Source organism: Diaphorina citri, unplaced genomic scaffold (assembly GCF_000475195.1).
Source record: "Diaphorina citri unplaced genomic scaffold, Diaci psyllid genome assembly version 1.1 scaffold591, whole genome shotgun sequence".
In the NCBI taxonomy this organism is placed as follows: domain Eukaryota; kingdom Metazoa; phylum Arthropoda; class Insecta; order Hemiptera; family Psyllidae; genus Diaphorina; species Diaphorina citri.
This window is the reverse complement of record NW_007378025.1, coordinates 117,803-142,600: the sequence shown is the minus strand read 5'-3', so window position 1 is coordinate 142,600 and position 24,798 is coordinate 117,803. Positions and strand designations below refer to the sequence as shown.

Sequence of the window (24,798 nt, the reverse complement as noted above, 5' to 3'; positions counted from 1 at the left end):
GAATAGACAGGAATAATTTCTCGAGTGCGTTGAAAATGTTAAAATTGAGCTAATTCGGATACTCGTCTGGGCACATCACGTGTTACTGGCTAAAGTTAGGGACTCGGGACACATCACCGCACCGCGAGCCCGCACCAACTCGGCCGAGTACGGCCGAGTTTTACCTATACTAATATGTTGCTACTTGACAGATTGACTCTCCTAGAGAAGTAAGTTCCTAGTCAAGTGAAGACGTTGTTTCTTTTACCTATACTAATACGGCCGAGTGTTGGAAGTGCTACGGCGAGAAAGAAAAACGCATTTGAACGTATATGGACACACCACCGCATCACGACGGTGCTGGCGCGGTTGCGGTGATGTATGTCCCGACACGTTTCTTTCTCGCCATGGTAGGTCCAACAATTGGCCGTATGCTTGCGCGGGCTCGGTACGGTTACGCGTGTGTCGCATCTTCTTGAACTCAACCTCATTTTGTTGATTTCGTCAAAAATGAAGATTTGCTGAAATGATAAATAGCTTTCTTTCACTGAGGTAAACTCCGCGGAGCAGCGATAAGCAGGTTGAATGCACCAATGATCAATAAATCACAGAAGCTAAGTAACGTTGCGCGTTGTTGATATCCGGTGGGTGCCTATCTGTTCGATCCTTACCCCCTGTTTGGTAAGGCCCGGCCCTAGGTCTACCTTTTTGTTTACACGGTTCCCTCTGTTTGGTAAGGCCCGGCCTTAGGCGGGGTCAAGAAATTTGTATCATGCAAATGATTGATTCCGTGACTGGCTGTTGCGGGGCCCACTCAGCCTCGTGAGGAAAATGAGTAGCTATGACATATAAATGCGCATAGCGACCGGTGCCAGCATGGTAGGTAAACATTGGATTTTAGGATTATTGAGATATTGGGAAAAATCCCACAATGCTGCAGTGAGCACCAAAGTTGTGACATAATAACACAAAGAAACTGCATTTACATTTTTTTTATTTTTAGCTTTCTTTCACTGAGGTAAACTCCGCGGAGCAGCGATAAGCACGTTGAATACACCAATCCACCAATGATCAATAAATCACAGAAGCTAAGTAACGTTGCGCGTTGTTGATATCCGGTGCTTATCCGGACAATAGTATACTGCTGGAGTGCTGGCTTTTCTGAGCCCGTCTCAGGCTAGCTGAGGTGTAATACCTAAGTATAAGGAAGGTAAAACCTCCGTCAATGAAAATAATTATTATTGTAGATTTAGGATTTCTTTTTTTCGTAAAATCGTACGTATGTATAGTACTCACTGAAAATAATTATTATTGTAGATTTAGGATTTCTTTTTTTCGTAAAATCGTACGTATGCAATACTCTTATCTACACTTGTAGTGCAGGAATTGTTTCCTGCACACTAAACACTATACAGTCCCAAATTAGGACTCCTATTAAATGTAATAATGTGAATCAAACAAAATTAATCTCTTATCTACACTTGTAGTGCGGGAATTGTTTCCTGCACACTAAACACTATACAGTCCCAAATTAGGACTCCTAATAAATGTAATAATGTGCACCTAACAAAATTAATCTAATAATGGATTGTGATAGGAGAGGCGAAGCAAATTCCTAGAATCACACCGAGAGAGGAGGAGAGTGGGTCAATAGCCTTTGTGATAAGAAGTGAAGAAGTTTGAGAGCAAAAAACCACGTGTCCTCGCGTCTCTATTCCCCTCTCCTCCTTTAGGGAAAGGGATGAAAACGTCGCGCCTGCGCAGAAACCATATTGTATCTGTGTGATAAGCAACATTGCGCATTGCACCAACACATCCCTTCCCCTCCCGATCCTGGTGTTTTTTTTCGTCCCTTTCTTCGAGAGGCAGTGTCGGACGGTCAGCCACGGCCCCTTTACGGGAAAAACGAACGTTTTTGTCCCCTTTATTTTTATTATCATTATTATTTTTCTTTCTACTATTTTTCTTCAAATACGAATAGCTTTATTTGAGATTTCTTTATACCTAAATAGCGAGCGACCAAAGTAGGTATTCGATTCGTTTTCGGTCCATTCCTATTAGGTGTGATCGAAAAACCAACCAATAACACACCGAATGAACACCGCATACGTGTGAAACTAGCCTTAGTAGGTACTTAGGTAGGTAGATATACAGCCGATGGTCAGTCTATCAATATCGATAGACATAGTGTTGCACCTTCATTTTATCTACGGCGGCTTTTAGTTTCACAACTACCGTACTAAAAAATTCCGCAGGTCAAATGTTCAGTCATTCAATGAGTTCCAACTGAGTAGGTGAGTGATTAGCTGCATGTAGGTATGACTCACAACTCTCATAAGTAGGTAAATACTACAATATGACCCCTGAGTAGGTGTATGACTCATTATAAAGTAGGTACTGCATTATGAGTGCAATGACCTTATGGGATAGTCCTATCTTCTAGTTATCTAGCTCGTCAACCTAGCATCTCCACCAAATCACCAATGCATCTTACGCATCACCTATTATATTGGGATTGGAGATAGACTGACTGTTTCTGTCTGACTTAAGTTAGCCGTATCAAACTTGGGATTAAAGGTGGGAACTCGGCATGGGTCGATCAGTCAAGGTGAATGAGAGGAAATCGCAAAATATGCGTCTACCTCTCGGTACAGTTGACCGATCGACATCAATTGAAACCTTGTAAACTGGGTAAGATTCAAGGGTTCTGGTACAGAGACGAAGAAAAAGTTTATAGTTTGGACGATTGGACGTGTTGCAGGCGACACAACGTCAATCCGAAATTTAAATTTTGTAAAAATCGAAGATTACATTGAATTGAACTCGGCTTAGGAATCTCCACAAGGATTTCGCTCCCGTAAGCTCCTCACGCCAAGGACTGTGTGCACCCAGCACCCCTAGCCAAGGACTGAGTGCACCCAGCACTTCTAGCTAAGGACTGTGTGCACCCAGCACCCCTAGCTATGCACCCAGCACCCCTAGCCAAGGACTGAGTGCAACCAGCACTTCTAGCTAAGGACTGTGTGCACCCACCAGCACCCCTAGCTATGCACCCGGCACCCCTAGCTATGCTCCCAGCACCCCTAGCTATGCACCCGGCACCCCTAGCTATGCTCCCAGCACCCCTAGCTATGCACCCGGCACCCCTAGCTATGCTCCCAGCACCCCTAGCTATGCACCCGGCACCCCTAGCTATGCTCCCAGCACCCCTAGCTATGCACCCGGCACCCCTAGCTATGCTCCCAGCACCCCTAGCCAAGGACTGAGTGCACCCAGCACTTCTAGCTAAGGACAGTGTGCACCCAGCACCCCTAGCTATGCTCCCCCACTGATGCGGGTAGTTCGGGACTTTCCGTTCCTGTTTCGGCAGTCAACTCAGATGAACCGAGACCTTCGTATGTCACAAGCCAGCTGTGAACCGCGCGATACGACGTGAATTATTCCCCCTTTGTATGTTTTATATTCTTTTTTGAAAAAAATATTTTTTCCCATGAAAAATTGTGTTCTATTTTACAACTGAGTTCCACTTTCCGAGGCCGATAAAATGTGTTTTTTTCCGTACGTGAACATCAAGAAAAAATGTGATTTTTATCTGGTTTTCTGATTATTCATCCTTTCCTATTTGGCCCTTACCGTTCCTAATGTAAAACGAAGAGAATTTTTGTGAGAATTTTTTGTGTTTGTGTCCCTCTTCCTAGTTTATTTTTTTCTCGCAAGTTTTTTTATTGATCTGTTTATGTGTGTGTGTAAAAAGTTATCTTTTTATTTCGCTAATTTATTATAATTTCATTACGACCTAATTGTTTACTTGTTTATTATTGGTTTTCTTGAATACCTACTGGGTTGTATCGTGTGTTTCTGTGAAAACTAAAGTAAACAATATGAAAACACGGGATTTACGACTCATTTTTAAAGAGGAATAAATGTTGAAAATCATATTTTCAATGGAATTATAAAATTTTAAATGTCTAAAAATAAATATCGAGAACAAGATCTCCGATTTGGTACCGATCGTGTCTAAAATTTACACGCGTTTTCTCATTCGGTTATCACTAGACGGTCCGTTTGATAAGAGGTCGTTACCTGGTTTGTTACTTTGTTTACCTATTGTTTACATTTTCTCTCGGTTTAGTCGCGAATCACGTGGTGTCGATAACTTGTACATAAAACCTTCACCTTAACCCGCGTGCACCTAAAATCTAAACCATCGTAAAATCCTTGCATTTATCTTCTCAGTTCGCCGTTTCCAATTTTTACTTTCCTTCATTTATTGATAACCTTTTCGAGGAGTGTGCTTTTATTCCCTACCGTTTATTGTTCCGATCTCTTCGCGGAGTGTGTACTATACTGTTGTATAAAACCCATCGTTTCAAATTTTTCCGACCTTTTCGCGGAGAATTAAAATATACCTATAAATAAATGCCTATACTAACTTGGGTCTGCCAGTCTATCTAATAAGGATTAACCTATATCCTAGCTTTTTCACTTAGATATTTCTTCATAATCTGGAGGTAATTCAGGTACCTACTGGTACTGGTATTTAATATTGCTAAATTAATAATTAACAAGATATACGTTTAATCCCATGTAGTAGCTGCCCTAATAAATAATACTTACCGTGATCATAACAACATTATTTTAAACAAATTGCCTATATTGGATGTACCTACCTATTTGAGTAAAATCATCCAAATTAAAATATATAAATAAATGCCTATTCTAACTTGGGTCTGCCAGTCTATCTAATAAGGATTAACCTATATCCTAGCTTTTTCGTTTAGATATTTCTTCTTAATCTGGAGGTAATTCAGGTACCTACTGGTAGGTACTGGTATTTAATATTGCTAAATTAATAATTAACAAGATATACGCACGTAAAACACACTGCTCAGACACAGTAGGTACACTACTTACCTATGTACCTAAGTACCTAATAAACAAAGTAGGTACCTATGTAGTGAAAGTAGGTCTGTACTCATATACCTACCTACCAACTCTACCATGCTCTACTATGGAGTTTATCTACGAAAATACTTGTAAAAACGGTTAAGTTTGTTTAAAAAATGAGATTTTAGATATTGTTTTTCACCTCTTTCATTAGAACATCTAAAAGGTTATCTATCAACCCTTACTTTAATTTGTCTTCGTAATTCAAGATATGTATGTATTGAGATTTCATTATGAAATACCTACACCTATCTACTGAGGTAGGGATTTCATGTTATACATACCTATAGGTATCACTTCCAAACCAAAATCAGATCAACCCCTGAGGATGCAATAATTCAAGGTCATACCAACTCACTAATCATATTAAAGTACCTACCTATTATACAACAGTACGGATCTTTGTCAGATAACTTGTTTTAATCAAGCGTGCCAACAGCAGGGCCGTACATGAGGTGCTCCCCATCAGGGCAAAAGTTCGGTGGACTTTGTAAAGAGGCCATCGCTGACAAATTACATAGATGATCTGAGAACGCTTAAACTTAAAAGTGTTCAAAGCCCCCCAAAAACTATTGATGAAGATCAATTTCCAAAGAAAATTCGTCTAGAAAGTCGGTGACACCACACGGATATAACTCAAAAAATAAATGGTCTCGTAAAAAAGTAAATATCACAAAAGATCCCCCAAAATATACCTATGTTGGTAACTAAAAAAAAAAAAAAAAAAAAAATACTTGGGATCTGGTATTACACCAGTACTTCGGAAACAGTAAAACATGGAAAAGAGTACCTATTGAGAATTGACTCTCCTCTGATTCAGGGTCAAATAATAGAAACTTTTGATTGGCTAAAAGGGATGTTCACTAACCCAGGATAATGTGAAGACTCTACCACCTAACTCTGAGAGCTATGATTGAATTCTCAAAGAAATGAGCAGAGGAATATTATTATTCATTAGCCTCAGCTTCATACATCCGTTCGGATTGAGATACGAATCAGCAACCTCCCGATTACCAGGCGAGTGCCCTAACCACAGCTACCGAGGCAGGTAGTGCTTGACCATCGCAATTTACTCGGTAGGTACATAGGTATATCATAAATGCAGTGTTAAACTCTTGATTAATGTTACCTTGAACAAATCCGTATTTAACAATCGTAGTGTACTTTCTATTTCTAGTCATACGCATCCAACTACCAGTACCAGGCTCTGGTTCAGGGTTTCAGTAGTAGCCATCAAGTCCCCTTAACGAAGTTGCTAGTTCGAATCCCAGATTCCTGAAGAGCGAGATTTTTCAGACGAAATTTGGGCTCAAAAAAATGAGAAAAGTACAAAGTAACGCTCTTGAATTCGGCATAAAGGAAGAAGAGAATGAGAAAAATTCCAAGAAAGTTAACAAGGAACAATAACATCGATAGAGAGAAAGATCAACAAGGAGCGAAGCTTGGTAGCAGGAACTTGAACTTTATTGAAATCAAATACATAGCATAGCACCTCCTAAGCATAAAAGGAGAATAGGCAAGAAGACCATAGAAATCTTGATAGTTCAGGTACCTCTCTACCTGTCAAAGAGGACCTAGCTGACCTAGACAACCTAGGCTTGCCAGATAAAACAACAAGAGTGGAACTAGCAATTAGTACAGATCAGACTAGACTTCAGGTGGCCAAAACTTCGTACAAATGCACAACCCTGGGTTCTTGAAAATTTGAAAGACAAAAGAAGTAGAAGAAAGAACAGAGATTCTTTGACTTCAGAGAATTCCAGGAACCTTCGTGACGACCATCGGGACTTGGGACTTCCAGTTAATTGACGGAAGGGATTTTCAGTTCTGACTTCTGCCCTAGTAAAATAAACAAGGTCATTTTATACTCTTTCTACTCCCAAAGGTCCGCTAGAGAGTTCCCATATGATGGGAGGTAAAGAGACCGACCAACTAAATGCATTGGAAAAGCGTCAAATTGAATCTAAGCTGGTTACCTACCTCGGGTTTGTGAGTCTACTTCTTGCTGCAGAATTGTAGATCCCCAACCAGACTCTTCGGTATGTAGGTAGGTAAATAGAGAGCCAGTGTTTCCTTACAGTCTTTCAGGTTGTCTTTCCACGGAGAATTTCTTTCTCGACACTTGTCGAAGTTCAAACCTCTTTCAAATCTCATCAGGTCAAGAACCTTTCTCCCTTAATTGCATTTCTGCGCTTGTCGCGTGTATTGACATCTCTCCGGAAGCGTTTGTCATGGTACTATCAACCTTTTCCATCCAAGCGTTGCGTCACTCCATTCTTTGTTCAGGTTTTTCTTTGTTACCGACGATTGGTACATGGTACAGTTATACTCGGCCGTACTGCTGTTCCATTATCAGTGTTGATGTTGAGTTGTTTACAGTCAATGTCGTTTCTCTCGGTACGTCGGATTTCTTGGTGTTTATTGTGTGTGATTTATTTTTAACCGATTCTTGTTAATATTCCATAATTTCAACGAAATTCGTTTTAATGTCTTCGTGTAGTTCGTGTACCTCACATGTGTTTTATTGTTCCATTCAGATTGACCCTGACTTCTGTTCTGACTCATTCATATTTAATTTACCACCTCTTCATTAGTTACGTTGTCACTTGCGTTTCTTCTCTTCTTATCTAATAATTTTTTATCAGTTCAGTGTAATTAAGCACAGTGCTAGGATCTCGTCGTGGCGATTTTATTATTTTTAAGTTTAATTAAATTTTATTACCAATTTTTTGTGCCGTACGTACCGAACCTCCGTAACTGTAAAATAAATAGATAAATACACATTTACGTCAATTACCTACCTAGACACAGTGTTATGAATAATCTAAAACAGAATTAATTAATCCCATGTAGTAGCTGCCCTAATAAATAATACTTACCGTGATCATAACAACATTATTTTAAACAAATTGCCTATATTGGATGTACCTACCTATTTGAGTAAAATCATCCAAATTAAAATATATAAATAAATGCCTATTCTAACTTGGGTCTGCCAGTCTATCTAATAAGGATTAACCTATATCCTAGCTTTTTCGTTTAGATATTTCTTCTTAATCTGGAGGTAATTCAGGTACCTACTGGTAGGTACTGGTATTTAATATTGCTAAATTAATAATTAACAAGATATACGCACGTAAAACACACTGCTCAGACACAGTAGGTACACTACTTACCTATGTACCTAAGTACCTAATAAACAAAGTAGGTACCTATGTAGTGAAAGTAGGTCTGTACTCATATACCTACCTACCAACTCTACCATGCTCTACTATGGAGTTTATCTACGAAAATACTTGTAAAAACGGTTAAGTTTGTTTAAAAAATGAGATTTTAGATATTGTTTTTCACCTCTTTCATTAGAACATCTAAAAGGTTATCTATCAACCCTTACTTTAATTTGTCTTCGTAATTCAAGATATGTATGTATTGAGATTTCATTATGAAATACCTACACCTATCTACTGAGGTAGGGATTTCATGTTATACATACCTATAGGTATCACTTCCAAACCAAAATCAGATCAACCCCTGAGGATGCAATAATTCAAGGTCATACCAACTCACTAATCATATTAAAGTACCTACCTATTATACAACAGTACTGATCTTTGTCAGATAACTTGTTTTAATCAAGCGTGCCAACAGCAGGGCCGTACATGAGGTGGTCCCCATCAGGGCAAAAGTTCGGTGGACTTGGTAAAGAGGCCATCGCTGACAAATTACATAGATGATCTGAGAACCCTTAAACTTCAGAGTGTTCAAAGCCCCCAAAAAAACTATTGATGAAGATCAATTTCCAAAGAAAATTCGTCTAGAAAGTCGGTGACACGACACGGATATAACTCAAAAATGGTCTCGTAAAAAAGTAAATATCACAAAAGATCCCCCGAATAGATATACGCACGTAAAACACACTGCTCAGACACAGTAGGTACACTACTTACCTATGTACCTAATAAATAAAGTATGTAGTGAAAGTAGGTCTGTACTCATATACCTACCAACTCTACCATGCTCTACTATGGAGTTTATCTACGGAAATACTTGTAAAAACGGTTAAGTTTGTTTAAAAAATGAGATTTTAGATATTCTTTTTCACCTCTTTCATTAGAACATCTAAAAGGTTATCTATCAACTCCTTACTTTAATTTGTCTTCGTAATTCAAGATATGTATTGAGATTTCATTATGAAATACCTACACCTATCTACTGAGGTAGGGATTTCATGTTATACATATAGGTAGGTAGGTATCACACTTCGCAGATCAACCCCTGAGGATGCAATAATTCAAGGTCATACCAACTCACTAATCATATTAAAGTACCTACCTATTATACAACAGTACGGATCTTTGTCAGATAACTTGTTTTAATCAAGCGTGCCAACAGCAGGGCCGTACATGAGGTGGTCCCCATCAGGGCAAAAGTTCGGTGGACTTGGTAAAGAGGCCATCGCTGACAAATTACATAGATGATCTGAGAACCCTTAAACTTCAGAGTGTTCAAAGCCCCCAAAAAAACTATTGATGAAGATCAATTTCCAAAGAAAATTCGTCTAGAAAGTCGGTGACACGACACGGATATAACTCAAAAATGGTCTCGTAAAAAAGTAAATATCACAAAAGATCCCCCGAATCGCAGTCTTGACAAAAGGGTTTCACAAACAATATGATCCTCCTTATACTGTTCATACTTACCAGAGCCTGTCCCATGTCCCATGTTGGAGACCCCTACCAATCCTACATTTACACATACATCTATCACAGGAACTCAACACTTTACAAGTGTCAAAATAGACGTAAAAGGCGCAGGTCTCCGGTCCCTTGATATGTTAGAAGGATGTGTACATAATGTAGGAGAGTATCGTCTAGTCTTGGCAACACATGATAAGATAACTCGGCTGATTCCATTAATATTGCATACCGGCTAATTCCATTGGATGACATTGTATACAGAGTGTATCATGAGTTGCTGCCATCTTGAAGACATCCTAATATTCCTAAGGCATCTGCAATCTTGAGATTCCCAAAGACAGCATTAGGTACATACGAAATACCAAATTCCACTAAACTGCCTTAATTCTTCCTCTGTTCCTTCCTATTTCCTAGCATCTAGTATGTATTTTCCCATGTGTTTATCATAAATCATAACTCATAACTCATCATGTTGTAGTGAATATTGAATATTACCTATTAACATACGAATGCATGTTATTTTTAGTTAGTGGAAAATTGGCAACACATGATAAGATAACTCGGCTGATTCCATTAATATTGCATACCGGCTGATTCCATTGGATAACATTGTATACAGAGTGTATCATGAGTTGCTGCCATCTTGAAGACATCCTAATATTCCTAAGGGATCTGTAATTTTGAGATTCCCAAAGACAGCATTAGGTACATAGGTACGAAATTCCACTAAACTGCCTTAATTCTTCCTCTGTTCCTTCCTATTCCTAGCATCTAGTATGCATTTTCCCATGTGTTCATCATAAATCATAACTCATCATGTTGTAGTGAATACTGAATATTAACTATCAACATACGAATGCATGTTATTTTTAGTTAGTATTCAACGTTCAATTATTACCTCTTACCTGTTCATTCTATCTTTGTTTTTTAGTAGATGATGTCTTCTTTGGAATGATAGAGGATTTAAATCCTGGGATGGTTAGTTTATGGGAGGGAGCCATTGTACAGGACAAGCCCCCTTGGGTACATCTAGATTTGAGTCCGAAATTTGGTCTCAAGCTAATGGAACCATCCCTTTTCAGCTTTTAGTATGAGATAAGTGTGTAATGTCTGAGGCTTTCCTCTACCAAATCTTTGCTAGTGAATTCTACCGTGTCCTAGCTATTAGGTTTTGGGTTCGATTTCTACAGAATGTAAAATAACTAAATTCGAGTCCAAATATTTTACCGTCTCGATTATGAGGTTCACATGTTTTCACAAGTTTGCTACCTATCACAAAATGGACTTTATTCTCACATGTTGGAGCTGTACAAACAGAGGTCGCGGTTGCTGATGTGAGGCATGATAACCTGGGGCGGGCCGACAGAAAGAGTTACACTTGATAAAAATGCTGGTACTAGTTCAGAATATACCGAATAATTAGCGTGAGTTAAGTTGTTGAGAATAGACGGGAATAATTTCTCGAGTGCGTTGAAAATGTTAAAATTGAGCTAATTCGGATACTGGTCTGGGCACATCACGTGTTACTGGCTAAAGTTAGGGACTCGGGGCACATCACCGCACCGAGCCCGCACCAACATACGGCCGAGTGTTGGAAGTGCTACGGCGAGAAAGAAAAACAAGGCATTTGAACAAGGTGTATGGACAATTGGACACACCACCGCACCACGACAGTGCTGGCGCGGTTGCGGTGATGTATGTCCCGACACGTTTCTTTCTCGCCATGCTAGGTCCAACAATCTGCCGTATGCTTGCGCGGGCTCGGTGCTGTTACGCGTGTGTCGCATCTTCTTGAACTCAACCTCATTTTGTTGATTTCGTCAAAAATGAAGATTTGCTGAAATGATAAATAGCTTTCTTTCACTGGTCAGCTCCCATAAGAACGCTTATATCATGTGTGCCATACATGGCGGTAACTTCTGCAAATCTGCCAAAGATGCTTTCAGTCTGTTGATACGAAACGCAGTAAGAACTGTGGTTGTAGACAAGGTGGCTGATCTTCTATTGTTCCTCGGCAAGGTTCTTCTCACTGCTGGTGTTTCTGCGGGTGCTTACTATATCTTCTTCCGTCCTGTCATTGATTTTGATACCAAGAAATCCTTTATATTGGAGTACCCCTGGTTCCCCGTGGCCATCCTTGGTGTTGCTACGTTTTTGATCTCATCCACATTCTTCCGTGTCTATTCCATGGCCATTGATACATTGTTCCTATGTTTCCTTGAAGATTGCGAAAGGAATGATGGCTCTCAGGAATACTTTATGTCCAAGAGACTGATGAAACTTCTAACCAAGAGAAAGGTGGTGGATCACGAATAGCGTGGATTTCTGTGTTACTATTATTGTACCTACCTATATATAATACGTGTAAATATGTTTTCTCGGTAATGTGAAATTTACATTGACTCACTGTTCTTCTCTGATAATGAAAGTTATTACGACAGTTGGAGATTGGTTTTCAACATCATTATCATTATGATTCAAAGTCTTCGTTCCGAAGTAATAAGTACATATCTACTATGAGTAGTTTATTGCCAGTTTGCCAAACTTTTGTTGGACTTTTTATTAATGTTTATAATTTTACTATGAGTGTTTATTTATTTAAACTACCTCCGTTTAGAGAACTATCTTTTAGGTAGGTACCTACCTATGATAGATGTTATTATTACATTATTCCAAAGTTATGTATTGTTGTTCAAAGTTTCTTGCCAAACGTTATACCTACCTATGATAGATGTTATTATTACATTATTCCAAAGTTATGTATTGTTGTTCAAAGTTTCTTGCCAAACGTTAATTAATTTTTTCATGTTCATATTAGATATATTATGTGTATACCTTTTTATTTTGTACCTATGTTATTTTAATTTTTATAAATTTTCTATTTAGGTATATGTGATATTATCTCCGTCAGATTGTAGTCTTGTTGTTGTGGTCTTCCGATTGATCTAGTTAATTTGATACCCACCTATCTTATATCTTAGTTTTAGTTGCTTTATTGTTAGTACAATATTAACATACCGAATAAATAGTTATTTTGTTAAAAATGCAAAATATAAATATGAATGTCAGATGTTCTATAAAAAATAAAATGTATTGTGATTTCGTAAATCGTTTTATTATTTTTTGTTACTTTTCTGATCTTCGTAAGTTAGGCATTGTATGATCTTACCTACATGTATTTATTAATAGATGTAGTGCATACCTAAATACATTTACATCAATATTCTTCGCCACACTACTAAATAATTACCATTAATTTATTCATTCTGGCGTCATCGTAACCCATGGTTGCCAAACGTTACTGCAGTTATAGAAAGAAGAAGAAGAAGAAGAAGAAGAAGAAGAAGAAGAAGAAGAAGAAGAAGAAGAAGAAGAAGAAAAAAAAACAATTATGTCCGTTGTCCATTGCCAAGGTATAGCTATCATATATCATTTTGGTTTGTATATTTGTTCTGCGATAAGTCCGATTTTGATGAAAATAATTTGGCATACCCGTATAGTATAGGTACCTACCCAAAACATCTCCAGCGCATAATGGAAATTTGCTGCTTAATTTTTGGGCTTCATTTCGTAAAATTTTCCCAAATTCTAAATATGTACCTACTTCTTAACTTCTTCTTTTTAGCTGAATTCCTTTCAGGGATGATCTATACAATTTGGTTTCTTCTCTGAATGCTACTTTCTTCAGGTTCATTTTCTCATGAAATGGAATGGATCCTTGCACAAATTAAACCCGGAACTTTCAATGTGATTAGTGTGATGCTCTCTGAAGTACGGAAGCCATCTTGTACGTACGAAGTAGAAGTACCCAATACGTTCATTCTACGTAGATTTGGGATTTACATTGATACCTACAATAACTATAAATACAACACAAATCATTCGTTCATGGCCGAAGGATACAGAGTACAATGCTACAATACCAAGTTCAGTTTGGCTGACAGCATGACACAGTAGGAGACATGCGAAAAGTCTTAATAGAATAGGAATAGTATAGAATAATAGACAATAATAATAGACAAGGAATAGTATAGAATAATAGACATGAGAATTTGAGAATAGAATAGAATAGTAGGTAGACATTATGAGAGCTATAGCTATAGGTCGTTATTTAGGACTAGAGCCATGAACTGGGACATGTGGGGGGGTTTTATTGACAAAAATGGGGGCAAGGGGGTGGGGGCGCTGTTGCCAGCTTTCCGGATTATGTTTTATTCCCTTTTAAAAGGGGTTAATAGATGAAACGAGGTAATGTCAAAGATTTTTACTTCCTTTAGCTTGTCTGTATCTATTCTGTTTGTTCCATCATAAATCTCAAACGCTTGGTCCAATTTTGACGAAACTTGACAAACTTAAGTAGGATCGTATTTGGCAGAAATGTACATCTCGCACAAGGGAAATTTGTTCAGTCATTTTTAGGCCCGATCTGTGGGCTTTAGAGATATTGTAGGACTGTGAGGCCCTTTTTCCTGGGCAACTTCTTTGTTAATCGAACTACTAATGTCTACACGAGCCCGTGTTTAGACTGCCGGGGTAAAGGACTTTTCTGTCCCATTCGAGCAGGACTGCAGGATAAACAAGACATCATTCTCTTCTCCGAGTGGTAAATTTCGGCAACACTGTATCTCATTCTATGTCATACTAGAAGGAATGGTGTGTTTTACTTTCACCCTTCCAGTTCCTGATATTATGTTGTACCGAGATGAATGCATTTCACCCTAAGCGTTCAGGGTTTCAGTAGCACGGGGAGGGGTATTATTATTATTTCTATTATTATGATTATTATTATTTCTATTATCATAATTATTATTATCATTTCTATTTTTATTATAACCAGTGCGAGATCCAAACACAATACTCTGAAAGAAGTAAGCGGTGACAGCTGTGCTTACGATATAGGGGTTAGGGAACAATAGAGAGTGAGTTTTGTTTATACCTACTACTCGAATAGGTCTGAAAAGACCCTACGTCCCACTGTCTAATCAAGGTAGAATTTATGGGTTGACATTGGAGGTGAATTTTTGTAGGTCAAGCTATTACAAATAGCTTGACCTAAATGACCACTTGTCAGTTGCCCCGACCTACCCTAACCTTGTAATAATATAGTTATTGATCTGGCCCATGATCCAGAAATAACTTCCCACTTTGCATTTCGCACTTCGTAAAAGTTATGACCTACTTCAAGGAAAAACCTTCTAAAGGAAAATACGAAACAACAGCCTAACTAAATGGGACCTAAAATCAGCCCTGAAGAGGATTTAGTCGAAAAGTTTAGTTTTAGTATCTTACCAAAATTAACCAGGTTTTCGTCAGTTAAACAAAATTTGAATTTTTATGGGTCAATCCCTTGTAATAACATAGTTATTGATCTGGCCCATGATCCAGAAATAACTTCCTACTTTGTATTTCGCACTTCATAAAAGTTATGACCTACTTCAAGGAAAAACCTTCTAAAGGAAAATACGAAACACCAGCCTAACTAAATGGGACCTAAAATCAGCCCTAAAGAGGATTTAGTCGAAAAGTTTAGTTTTAGTATCTTACCAAAATTAACCAGGTTTTTGTCAGTTAAACAAAATTTGAATTTTTATGGGTCAATCTCAATTAGGTTGGTTTACATTCGGTAAGCTAAACAAATATTGACTCACGTTCAACTCACTCAATTAAACCTAGAAATAGAAAACTTTTCTTCGAGGTCACAAAGATCAAACCGAGTTTATTTCCAATACGAAAACCGCAAACCCCTCCCTCTGCCCGACGCGAAGCTCCCTGCCCATAATTTATTTAAAAAAAAAAAAACATTCCCTCTTACCCCCAATTTTTCTCGCTTCTTTCCTTTTTTTTTATCCTTTCCTTGTCTCTACTTTTCTTCTCATCCATCCCTTCACCCCCTCAGTACCCAACTCTCTCCTCCCTTTCCTTCTCTCCCTCTTTTCTCATTGTTTTAATTCTCTTCTCTCTCTCTCTCTCTCTCTCTCTCTCTCTCCTCTCATCCGTCTTTCATTTTCCCCCTCTCTTCCTCTTTCTTTAACTTCTCTCTCCTCTTTTTTTTCCTTTTCCTCTTCTCCTCTTCACTCTCAGTCCCCTCTGTTCTGTTCTCTCGTCTCCCCTTCCCTCCTCTTCTTTCCTTCCCTCTCCCTCCTTTCCTTCTTCACAAATTTAACAGTTAATATTGTGTGGCGGTGGGTGTGTGATGGGTGTGGTGTGTGTGGGGGGATGCGTTTGTGTGTGGTGGTGGTCCCGTAGAAAGGACGGGTCAACCACTAGTTATTTATATAGATCATACCAATTCGTAGATACTCGTACCTAGATACAATGAACTTCTAACAAGTGAAGAGACCTTACCTGGAACACACCAAGAGAAAATAATCAAATTAACGAGAGCGTAGGTGGAATAAAATAGCATAGAATAGAATAGAATAGAATAGAATAGAATCCAATACAATAGAATTAAATATACCTGGTTTATCCTGCTCGAACGAGACTAAAAAGTCCCTCCCCCGCAGTCTGAACAAGGTCTCGAGTATTTCATGGGTTTAATAACACAGTTCGTATTAACTTACCTGTAACATGATACCATCAAGATGATATGAACAAAATTAATTAATTAAAGTACCTAGTTCAACGGACTGTTTGAGTTACTCAGAAAAGCTCTGGATCTAGAACTAGACGAGAAGAAAAGTCTTGTCTTCTTAGTTGATATTGTGTTTCTGTTTTCTTTCTATATTTAGGGTTTTTAAAGTGCTGGGTGACCATTATGAATGTTGAGCTCGCTTGACTTGTCTGTTCCCATATCGAGTTTCAGGATGGAAAGTTGTTGAAAGACGAGACTGATATGATAACCATAGGGTTGTTTGTGGTTAATTACTTGTACTTGCCTTGTAATCAATTTTACGACACTTAATAGAATTGGTTTGTGAACGTATAGGTAATAGTAATGGCCTATTTAATGGACCTACGAGTATTGTCCAAATTGTGAAAGAAGTCAGTTAAGGGAAAAATGTGCCTTTGCCATATTATGATGAGTCTTTTATCTAGATCTCCATGTCCAAGTCCAAATGTACAGTATATCCTAGAAGTTCTGTGCGATATCCCTTTATCTTTTGAACGGTTAGGAATTTTTGAAGCTTAAGATCTATCAGAATTCAAAAATTTCTAACCGTTCAAAAGATAAAGGGGTCCCGCCCAGGACTTCTGGGATATAATGTATAGGATGGAATGGGAAAATGTTGCCAAATGTGCACATTTGTCACCACAGTCACCACGGATAAACAGACCTATGTTTAAGTTTTGGCAACGTCGCATAGACTTCTACCTAAAGGTTAATAGTTTGACTTTATCTGGAGAAACCAACCAATCAATTCAACGTTTTCATTCAAGTTAACAGAGAGAGTGGGAGAGAGAGAGAGAGAGAGAGAGAGAAAGTTCTGCATACTTCCATTAGAAGCACAACTCTGTGCTTCCTATTTGATAAGAAGATAATGTTTATTCATATAGTTTTGCTCCTTGTGTTAATGAGACTTGGGCACGCGAGCTGTAACTTAAGCGCCCACTGGTAGGTAACTTCAGTGCTCCCGGAGACCCCCTGGTAGGTAAGTAGGTGCCCCCCCGTCACTATCGATAAACTATTTACTGCTCCTTTGCGAAATAGCTTTGGTAGCAGAGTCAGCTAGTGGTACTATTTACACAATGTTGAGGAAAGTCCGGTGTAAACCGCTCTTGGTAACATTTATGTCTGTGGCGATAGCAGATTGAAAGCAGCAGTTCCCAATGAATCACCGAAGTTAAGCAACGTTGCGCGTGCTTCGGTATAAGGATGGGTGACCATTTGCCATCCAGATCCGAGCTATCGTGTGTTGCTGGCTTTTCCCGGCCCCACTCAAGGTGGGTGAGGCAGAGTCAGCTAGTGGTACTATTTACACAATGTTGAGGAAAGTCCGGTGTAAACCGCTCTTGGTAACATTTATGTCTGTGGCGATAGCACGTTGAAAGCAGCAGTTCCCAATGAATCACCGAAGTTAAGCAACGTTGCGCGTGCTTGGGTATAAGGATGGGTGACCATTTGCCATCCAGATCCGAGCTATCCTGTGTTGCTGGCTTTTCCTGGCCCCACTCAAGGTGGGTGAGGTGAATGTAAGACTTATGGGCAGGATCGAAACTTGGGTTTATTAACTTGGTTTAAATTTAACTCCTCAATCAAGCAATCAAAGTTTGAAATTAACCAATGAGATTGCCTAACCCTAGAACTTTCGACTTGAATCGACTGAAGACGCACCTTAAACTGTGTCCACACATAGTCGACGGCCGTCAATCGACGTCTGTTGAAACCGTCCACACTGCCTCGACAAGATACGAGTAGATTCACCTCATCGATCGACGGCCATCAACTATACTTATGGTGGACACAAACACAGCTTTAGGAAGCAAACGTGGTAACACATTGGAAACAATAGCTTGCAATCGACGTCTGTTGAAACCGTCCACACTGCCTCGACAAGATACGAGTAGATTCACCTCATCGATCGACGGCCATCAACTATACTTACGATATGGTGGACACAGACATAGCTTTAGGAAGCAAACGTGGTAACACATTGGAAACAATAGCTTCTTGGTCTCCACTGCACGTTGCCTCTGACCCTTGCATGATATCATGTGTTAAGGGTTAGGCTGTTCATGTTAATTAAGTCAGTTCTATTAACTCGCCCGTTGTTCATGGGAGTCTTCTAATTGTTGTTAATTTAGATGTAAATACAGTCCATATGTATGATGCTATCTTACCATCAGTGTAATGCTTGAACGAAGTGTAATAAATGATTATGAGTGACAAGTTTATGCCTTTCACAGTCCAATGGTTAGGGTTAGGCTGTTAAGATCTTGCTTGAAAAGTCCAATGTTTAAGCTAACCAAAAGATGTAACATCAGCTAGATAACAATATGCAATGTTTAAGCTAACCAAAAGGTGTAACATCAGCTAGATAACAATATGCAATGTTTAAGCTAACCAAAAGATGTAACATCAGCTAGATAACAATATGCAATGTTTAAGCTGACCAAAAGATGTAACATCAGCTAGATAACAATATGCAATGTTTAAGCTAACCAAAAGGTGTAACATCAGCTAGATAACAATATGCAATGTTTAAGCTAACCAAAAGATGTAACATCAGCTAGATAACAATATGCAATGTAAGCTAACCAAAAGATGTAACAACTAGATTGCATATGACAACGAGCTAGAGGAAAGTATACTAAAACGAAGGAAAAAGCTAACAAAGGAAATTATTTATATTGGACCAATCACTCCAATCAGTGATGTACATAGATGGTCACCAGACTGGCCAGTGGGTTGTCCACTGCATATTGCATACACAAAAGTGTGTAACACGGAGTCCATAAGAAGTCAAGCGTACTTCAAGGAATACTTTATGTCCAAGAGACTGATGAAACTTCTAACCAAGAGAAAGGTGGTGGATCATGAATAGCGTGGATTTCTGTGTTACTAATGTTACTATTATTGTACCTACCTATAATAATACGTGTAAATATGTTTTCTCTTTATTGTGAAATTTACATTGACTCACTGTTCTGATAATGAAAGTTATTACGACAGTTGGAGATTGGTTTTCAACATCATTATAATTATGATCCAAAGTCTTCGTTCGGAAGTAAAGGAATACTTTATGTCCAAGAGACTGATGAAACTTCTAACCAAGAGAAAGGTGGTGGATCATGAATAGCGTGGATTTCTGTGTTACTATAATTGTACCTACCTATAATAATACGTGTAAATATGTTTTCTCGTTATTGTGAAATTTACATTGACTCACTGTTCTGATAATGAAAGTTATTACGACAGTTGGAGATTGGTTTTCAACATCATTATGATCCAAAGTCTTCGTTCCGAAGAATCCGAAGTAATACTATGAGTAGTTTATTGCCAGTTTGCCAAACTTTTGTAATTTTGTTGGACTTTTTATCAATGTTTATAATTTTACTATGAGTGTTTATTTATTTAAACTACCTCCGTTTAGAGAACTATCTTTTAGGTAGGTACCTACCTATGATAGATGTTATTATTACATTATTCCAAAGTTATGTATTGTTGTTCAAAGTTTCTTGCCAAACGTTAATTAATTTTTTCATGTTCATATTAGATATATTATGTGTATACCTTTTTATTTTGTACCTATGTTATTTTAATTTTTATAAATTTTCTATTTAGGTATATGTGATATTATCTCCGTCAGATTGTAGTCTTGTTGTTACAAGTCCTTGTGGTCTTCCGATTGATCTAGTTAATTTGATACCCACCTATCTTATATCTTAGTTTTAGTTGCTTTATTGTTAGTACAATATTAACATACCGAATAAATAGTTATTTTGTTAAAAATGCTAAATATAAATATGAATAATATTGTGTCAGATGTTCTATAAAAAATAAAATGTATTGTGATTTCGTAAATCGTTTTATTATTTTTTGTTACTTTTCTGATCTTCGTAAGTTAGGCATTGTATGATCTTACCTACATGTATTTATTAATAGATGTAGTGCATACCTAAATACATTTACATCAATATTCTTCGCCACACTACTAAATAATTACCATTAATTTATTCATTCTGGCGTCATCGTAACCCATGGTTGCCAAACGTTACTGCAGTTATAGAAAGAAGAAGAAGAAGAAGAAGAAGAAGAAGAAGAAGAAGAAGAAGAAGAAGAAGAAGAAGAAGAAGAAGAAGAATATAGCTATCACATATCATTTTGGTTTGTTATGAGTATTTGTTCTGCGATAAGTCCGATTTTGATGAAATTTGGCATACCCGTATAGTATAGGTACCTACCCAAAACATCTCCAGCGCATAATGGAAATTTGCTGCTTAATTTTTGGGCTTCATTTAGTAAAATTTTCCCAAATTCTAAATATGTACTACTTCTTAACTTTGCTGCTATTTTTAGCTGAATTCCTTTCAGGGATGATCTATACATTTTGGTTTCTTCTCTGAATGCTACTTTCTTCAGGTTCATTTTCTCATGAAATGGAATGGATCCTTGCACAAATTAAACCTGGAACTTTCAATGTGATTAGTGTGATGCTCTCTGAAGTACGGAAGGCATCTTGTACGTACGAAGTAGAAGTACCCAATACGTTCATTCTACGTAGATTTGGGATTTACATTGATACCTACAATAACTACAAATACAACACAAATCATTCGTTCATGACCGAAGGATACAGAGTACAATGCTACAATGCCAAGTTCAGTTTGGCTGACAGCATGACACAGTAGGAGACATGCGAAAAGTCATTAATAGAATAGGAATAGTATAGAATAATAATAGACAAGGAATAGTATAGAATAATAGACAAGGAATAGTATAGAATAATAGCCATCATGAGAATTTGAGAATAGAATAGGTAGAATAGAATAGAATAGTATTAGACATTATGAGAGCTATAGGTCGTTATTTAGGACTAGAGCCATGTAGGTCAGTATCAAGAGAGCAGTCACCATGAGCTTGCTTCTCTCTTATCAGTCAATGCCATATTTTGACCTTGTCATTGCACTAAAAAAAAAAAAAAAAAAAAATAATAATAATAATAATAATAATAATAATAATAATAATAATAATAATAATAATAATAATAATAATAATTCCTTAGTGTTAACTTATAACAAAAAATTAATATTAATAGAATTTTTAATCTTAAACAGGGTTTTTAAATAAATAAATAATAAAGAACCATTTTCATTGCTTTCAGAACATAAAATTTAGATGAAAATCTAGCATTAGTGATCTAATTGTTGATGCCTATTGACAGTCTGTGATATTTTTATACTTTACTGATGAGCTGATACTACTATTGTAAGAGGACGCTATGGCACCTCGTGAGGACAGGTTGAGCCACAAGTTCGAGTTCGACCCCTCATTCAAAGGTCCACTGAAGCATCGCTCCTGTACTGATGTCTGCTGTCTTCTCCTGTTCATTGTGTTCCTGATTGCTTGGGGTGGCGTTGCCTACTTTGCCTACAGGAATGGAGATCCTGAAAAGTTCATCCTGCCTAGTGACTCAGATAACCACGTCTGTGGCTTGGATGGGACGGACAAGGGAAAACCAAATCTGTTCTTCTTCGATCTGACCGAGTGTTTGGACCCTAAAGCTGTGTTGGACGGTTGCAAGACGCCTCATGTATGCGTGGCCTCTTGTCCTGATACAAGTTGGGCCGCTGTGGAAGTGTTGAACTCTGCTCAACCTATTGATTGGGCTCTAGTCAGAAGGAAACTCATCTGTAGACACGATGATATTGCCTCCACTATCAACAGTAAACAGAGCCTCAAAGACGCATTGGACAAACAACTCTGTGCTAAATATTACATCGCCATGAAACCATTCTACCGAAGATGCATTCCATCACTGAAGGAAATCAGCGCCGCCGGGAAAATCCTGCGTGAGAATAATGTTGATCTTACGCAACTTACTAACGGCAGCAAAGTTATTGAGTTTGTAACGAGTGCGCAATATATCAGTAAGATAGTCATGGAAGAGTTGTACAAGATACGTTACTATCTGTTGGGTGGCATTGCAATCGCCATAGTTGTTAGTCTGGTGTATATTCTGCTGCTTCGATGTGTGTCTTTCATTCTTGTCTGGCTTTCTATTTTGGCCTTGTTAGTGTTATTGGGTTATGGTGCTTATTTCTCGTATATGAAGTACAAAACCATGGAAGAACCAAAGCCTTCAGTAGAAGATGAGCATTTTGATTTGATCTTGAAATTTCGGGATACTCACTTTATCCAGGATAAGATTAAAGAGCTACTCAGTGATAGAAACACCTGGTTTTATAGTGCGATTGTATGTAGTATAGTCTTTGTTATCTTGTTACTGGTTGTTTTGTTCCTACGAGCGCGTATCAGACTTGCTATCGCTCTTATAGGTGAGGCCAGTATATGCATTTCTTCCATCAAGTCTAGCTTGATATTTCCCGTGTTCCCATGGACTCTACACCTCATTGTGATCGTCTGGTCTGTTCTGATAGGTGTTTATCTGTACACGTTGGGAGATTCCATCTACAAAGTGGTGGGACTTGCCAATGATAGCCAATGCATTTGTCAGAATAATTATTACACACATGATGGGCAATGGTGTACACCCAACAAATGGTATGACATGTGTCATTCTGTATCTAATCCCAATATGTCTTGTTCTATAGCGTCCTGTAAGTTTTTCAACAAAACTCCCAACAACTTTGTTACTTACCTATTTTTGTTCAATATTTTCGCTTACTTCTGGGCTTCCTCATTTGTGATGGCCTTGTCCGAGATGATTCTAGCAGGAACATTTGCCACTTGGTACTGGACTGCTAAGAAGCGTGATGTTCCATTCTTTACTGTCACTACTGCTGTGTTCCGTACTATTCGTTATCACTTGGGTACTGTGGCGTTCGGTTCCCTCATCATATCTATTTGCAAATTCATTCGCTTTCTTCTCGAATACATTATCGAACCCGCGGCCTAGCGCTTACAAGGCAGACGCACTACCAACTAAGCTAACTAGGCTGGCTACATCATTCATATTTTGTAGGTACTTTCTATTACCAAAGTAATGTGATGGACGATGGACCTCTCTATTTTTCTACTAATCACTGGGGTTAAGCAACGTAGTAAGTATTTGAAAATTGGATTGGTGACCGTCCCGGTTTTCTTTCTCTCTCCCTCTTCATCTCTATGACCTATACCTACCCCACATACATACCTATATCGATCTCTATCTATCTATGTACCCATACATAGCTACATATTTCAGAATGTATATAATAATAGGTACCTACCAATACCTGCCTCATTATGTATAGGTATTTCAGAGGACGGGACTAGGAGTGAGACAGAGATGGAGAAAATTCTGAAGAAGGAGAGAGAGAAAAAAAAGCTAGAATGAAAGACAGAGCTAGTAACAAGAGAAAGACAAAGAGAGAGAGAGTGCATGGGATTTGGGAGTGAGAGAGAGAGACGGAGTGAGATTGAAAGAGAGAGAGAATAAAATATTGAGAGAGAGAGAGAGAGAGAGAGAGTATTAGAGAGGATGAGAGAGCGAGTGAGAGAGAGAAAGTAAGAAAGAAGGAGAGAGAGAGAAAGAGCAAGAGAGAGACAGAGAGAGAGAGAAGAGTGAGTGTGAGAGAGAGAGAGAGAGAGGTAATTCATTGTGTTCAAGAGGCACTCGTGGTAATACTCCCTCTTACAATGGCTTCTATCTTCCATCTCATTTCACACCCACTATTCTCCTTCTCTTTCTCTCTCCATTGTAATTCATCACAGCCCCTATCTCTGTCTCCCTCTCTCCATGTCTTTCACACATTCTTCTTTCCCTTCCCGCTCTGACGCTCTCTCTCTCTCTCTCCAATTCTTTCTACATTTCGCTCTCTCTTTCTCTCTCTCTTGCTTCATTTTTTTCCCACAATATTCTCTCTCTCTTACTCTCTTTTCTTTTTCAATCTTTAAAAAGGTAGTTTCTTTCGGGTAGGTACGAATTGAGTCTTGAACGATTTTTTCAAAGGTTATGTGCGAATTAAGTCCCGGGTTCTTTTTGTATGCTACCCAAATCCTATGTACATGAAAAATTCTTCTGCATGCTGAGGAAAGTTTGGAAATTTGTTCATCAGATTTGGGGCTTAACCTAAACTTTGGGGATGATCCCGTTGAGGCCCTTTCATCTGAATATAGTTCTACAGTTTACTGAATCTATATTTGAGGGTGGGACTCAACTCACCTCGTCCGGGTCTCGGTGTTTTATCTGTATTTAGCACTAGATTAATTTTCTCTCTCTCTCTCTCTTGTTAGTTTTTCCTCCGCGTCTTTCCTTCTTCTCTCTTTCTCGTCAATTTTTCTTCCCCTCCCCCTCTCTCTCTCTCTCCCTCCCTCCTTCTTTTCCTCCTTCCTCTCTCTCCCTCTCCCTCTTTCCTCTTGACCGATGGCAATAGTTTTCCTTGACCCAGATTGGAAAATTGTAAAGAAAGAGGAGAAGAAAAGATGATGACAATGTGGTCTCTCGGAGTAACGATAGATCAACGCTCAACTTATGAAGCAAAACTTTGTTGAAGATTGTCAGGGGTGGTTTCAAAAGAGTTGCTACAGGGGTGGTTTTAAAGGAGTTGTAACAGAGAAGGTTTTACATTG

At 38.3% G+C, this 24,798-nt stretch overlaps 2 protein-coding genes across 2 annotated transcripts; both read left to right on the top strand.

The window, feature by feature from the left end:
- Nucleotides 1-7,543: 7,543 nt before the first annotated feature.
- LOC103510375 (CTL-like protein 2) lies at nt 7,544-23,143 on the top strand. The gene is made up of 2 exons (XM_008475028.3): nt 7,544-7,662; nt 21,389-23,143. Exon 2 carries the CDS (start codon nt 21,506-21,508, stop codon nt 23,141-23,143), a length of 1,638 nt encoding a protein of 545 aa, XP_008473250.1. The 5' UTR covers nt 7,544-7,662; nt 21,389-21,505.
- LOC103510376 (CTL-like protein 2) lies at nt 11,517-11,939 on the top strand. The gene has a single exon (XM_008475029.1). It carries the CDS (start codon nt 11,517-11,519, stop codon nt 11,937-11,939), a length of 423 nt encoding a protein of 140 aa, XP_008473251.1.
- Nucleotides 23,144-24,798: the final 1,655 nt, after the last annotated feature.

Bases quoted from the DNA above. Each gene is read 5' to 3' on its own strand.
- LOC103510376 (XM_008475029.1), top strand. From the start codon at position 11,517: ATGTGTGCCATACATGGCGGTAACTTCTGCAAATCTGCCAAAGATGCT.
- LOC103510375 (XM_008475028.3), top strand. From the start codon at position 21,506: ATGGCACCTCGTGAGGACAGGTTGAGCCACAAGTTCGAGTTCGACCCC.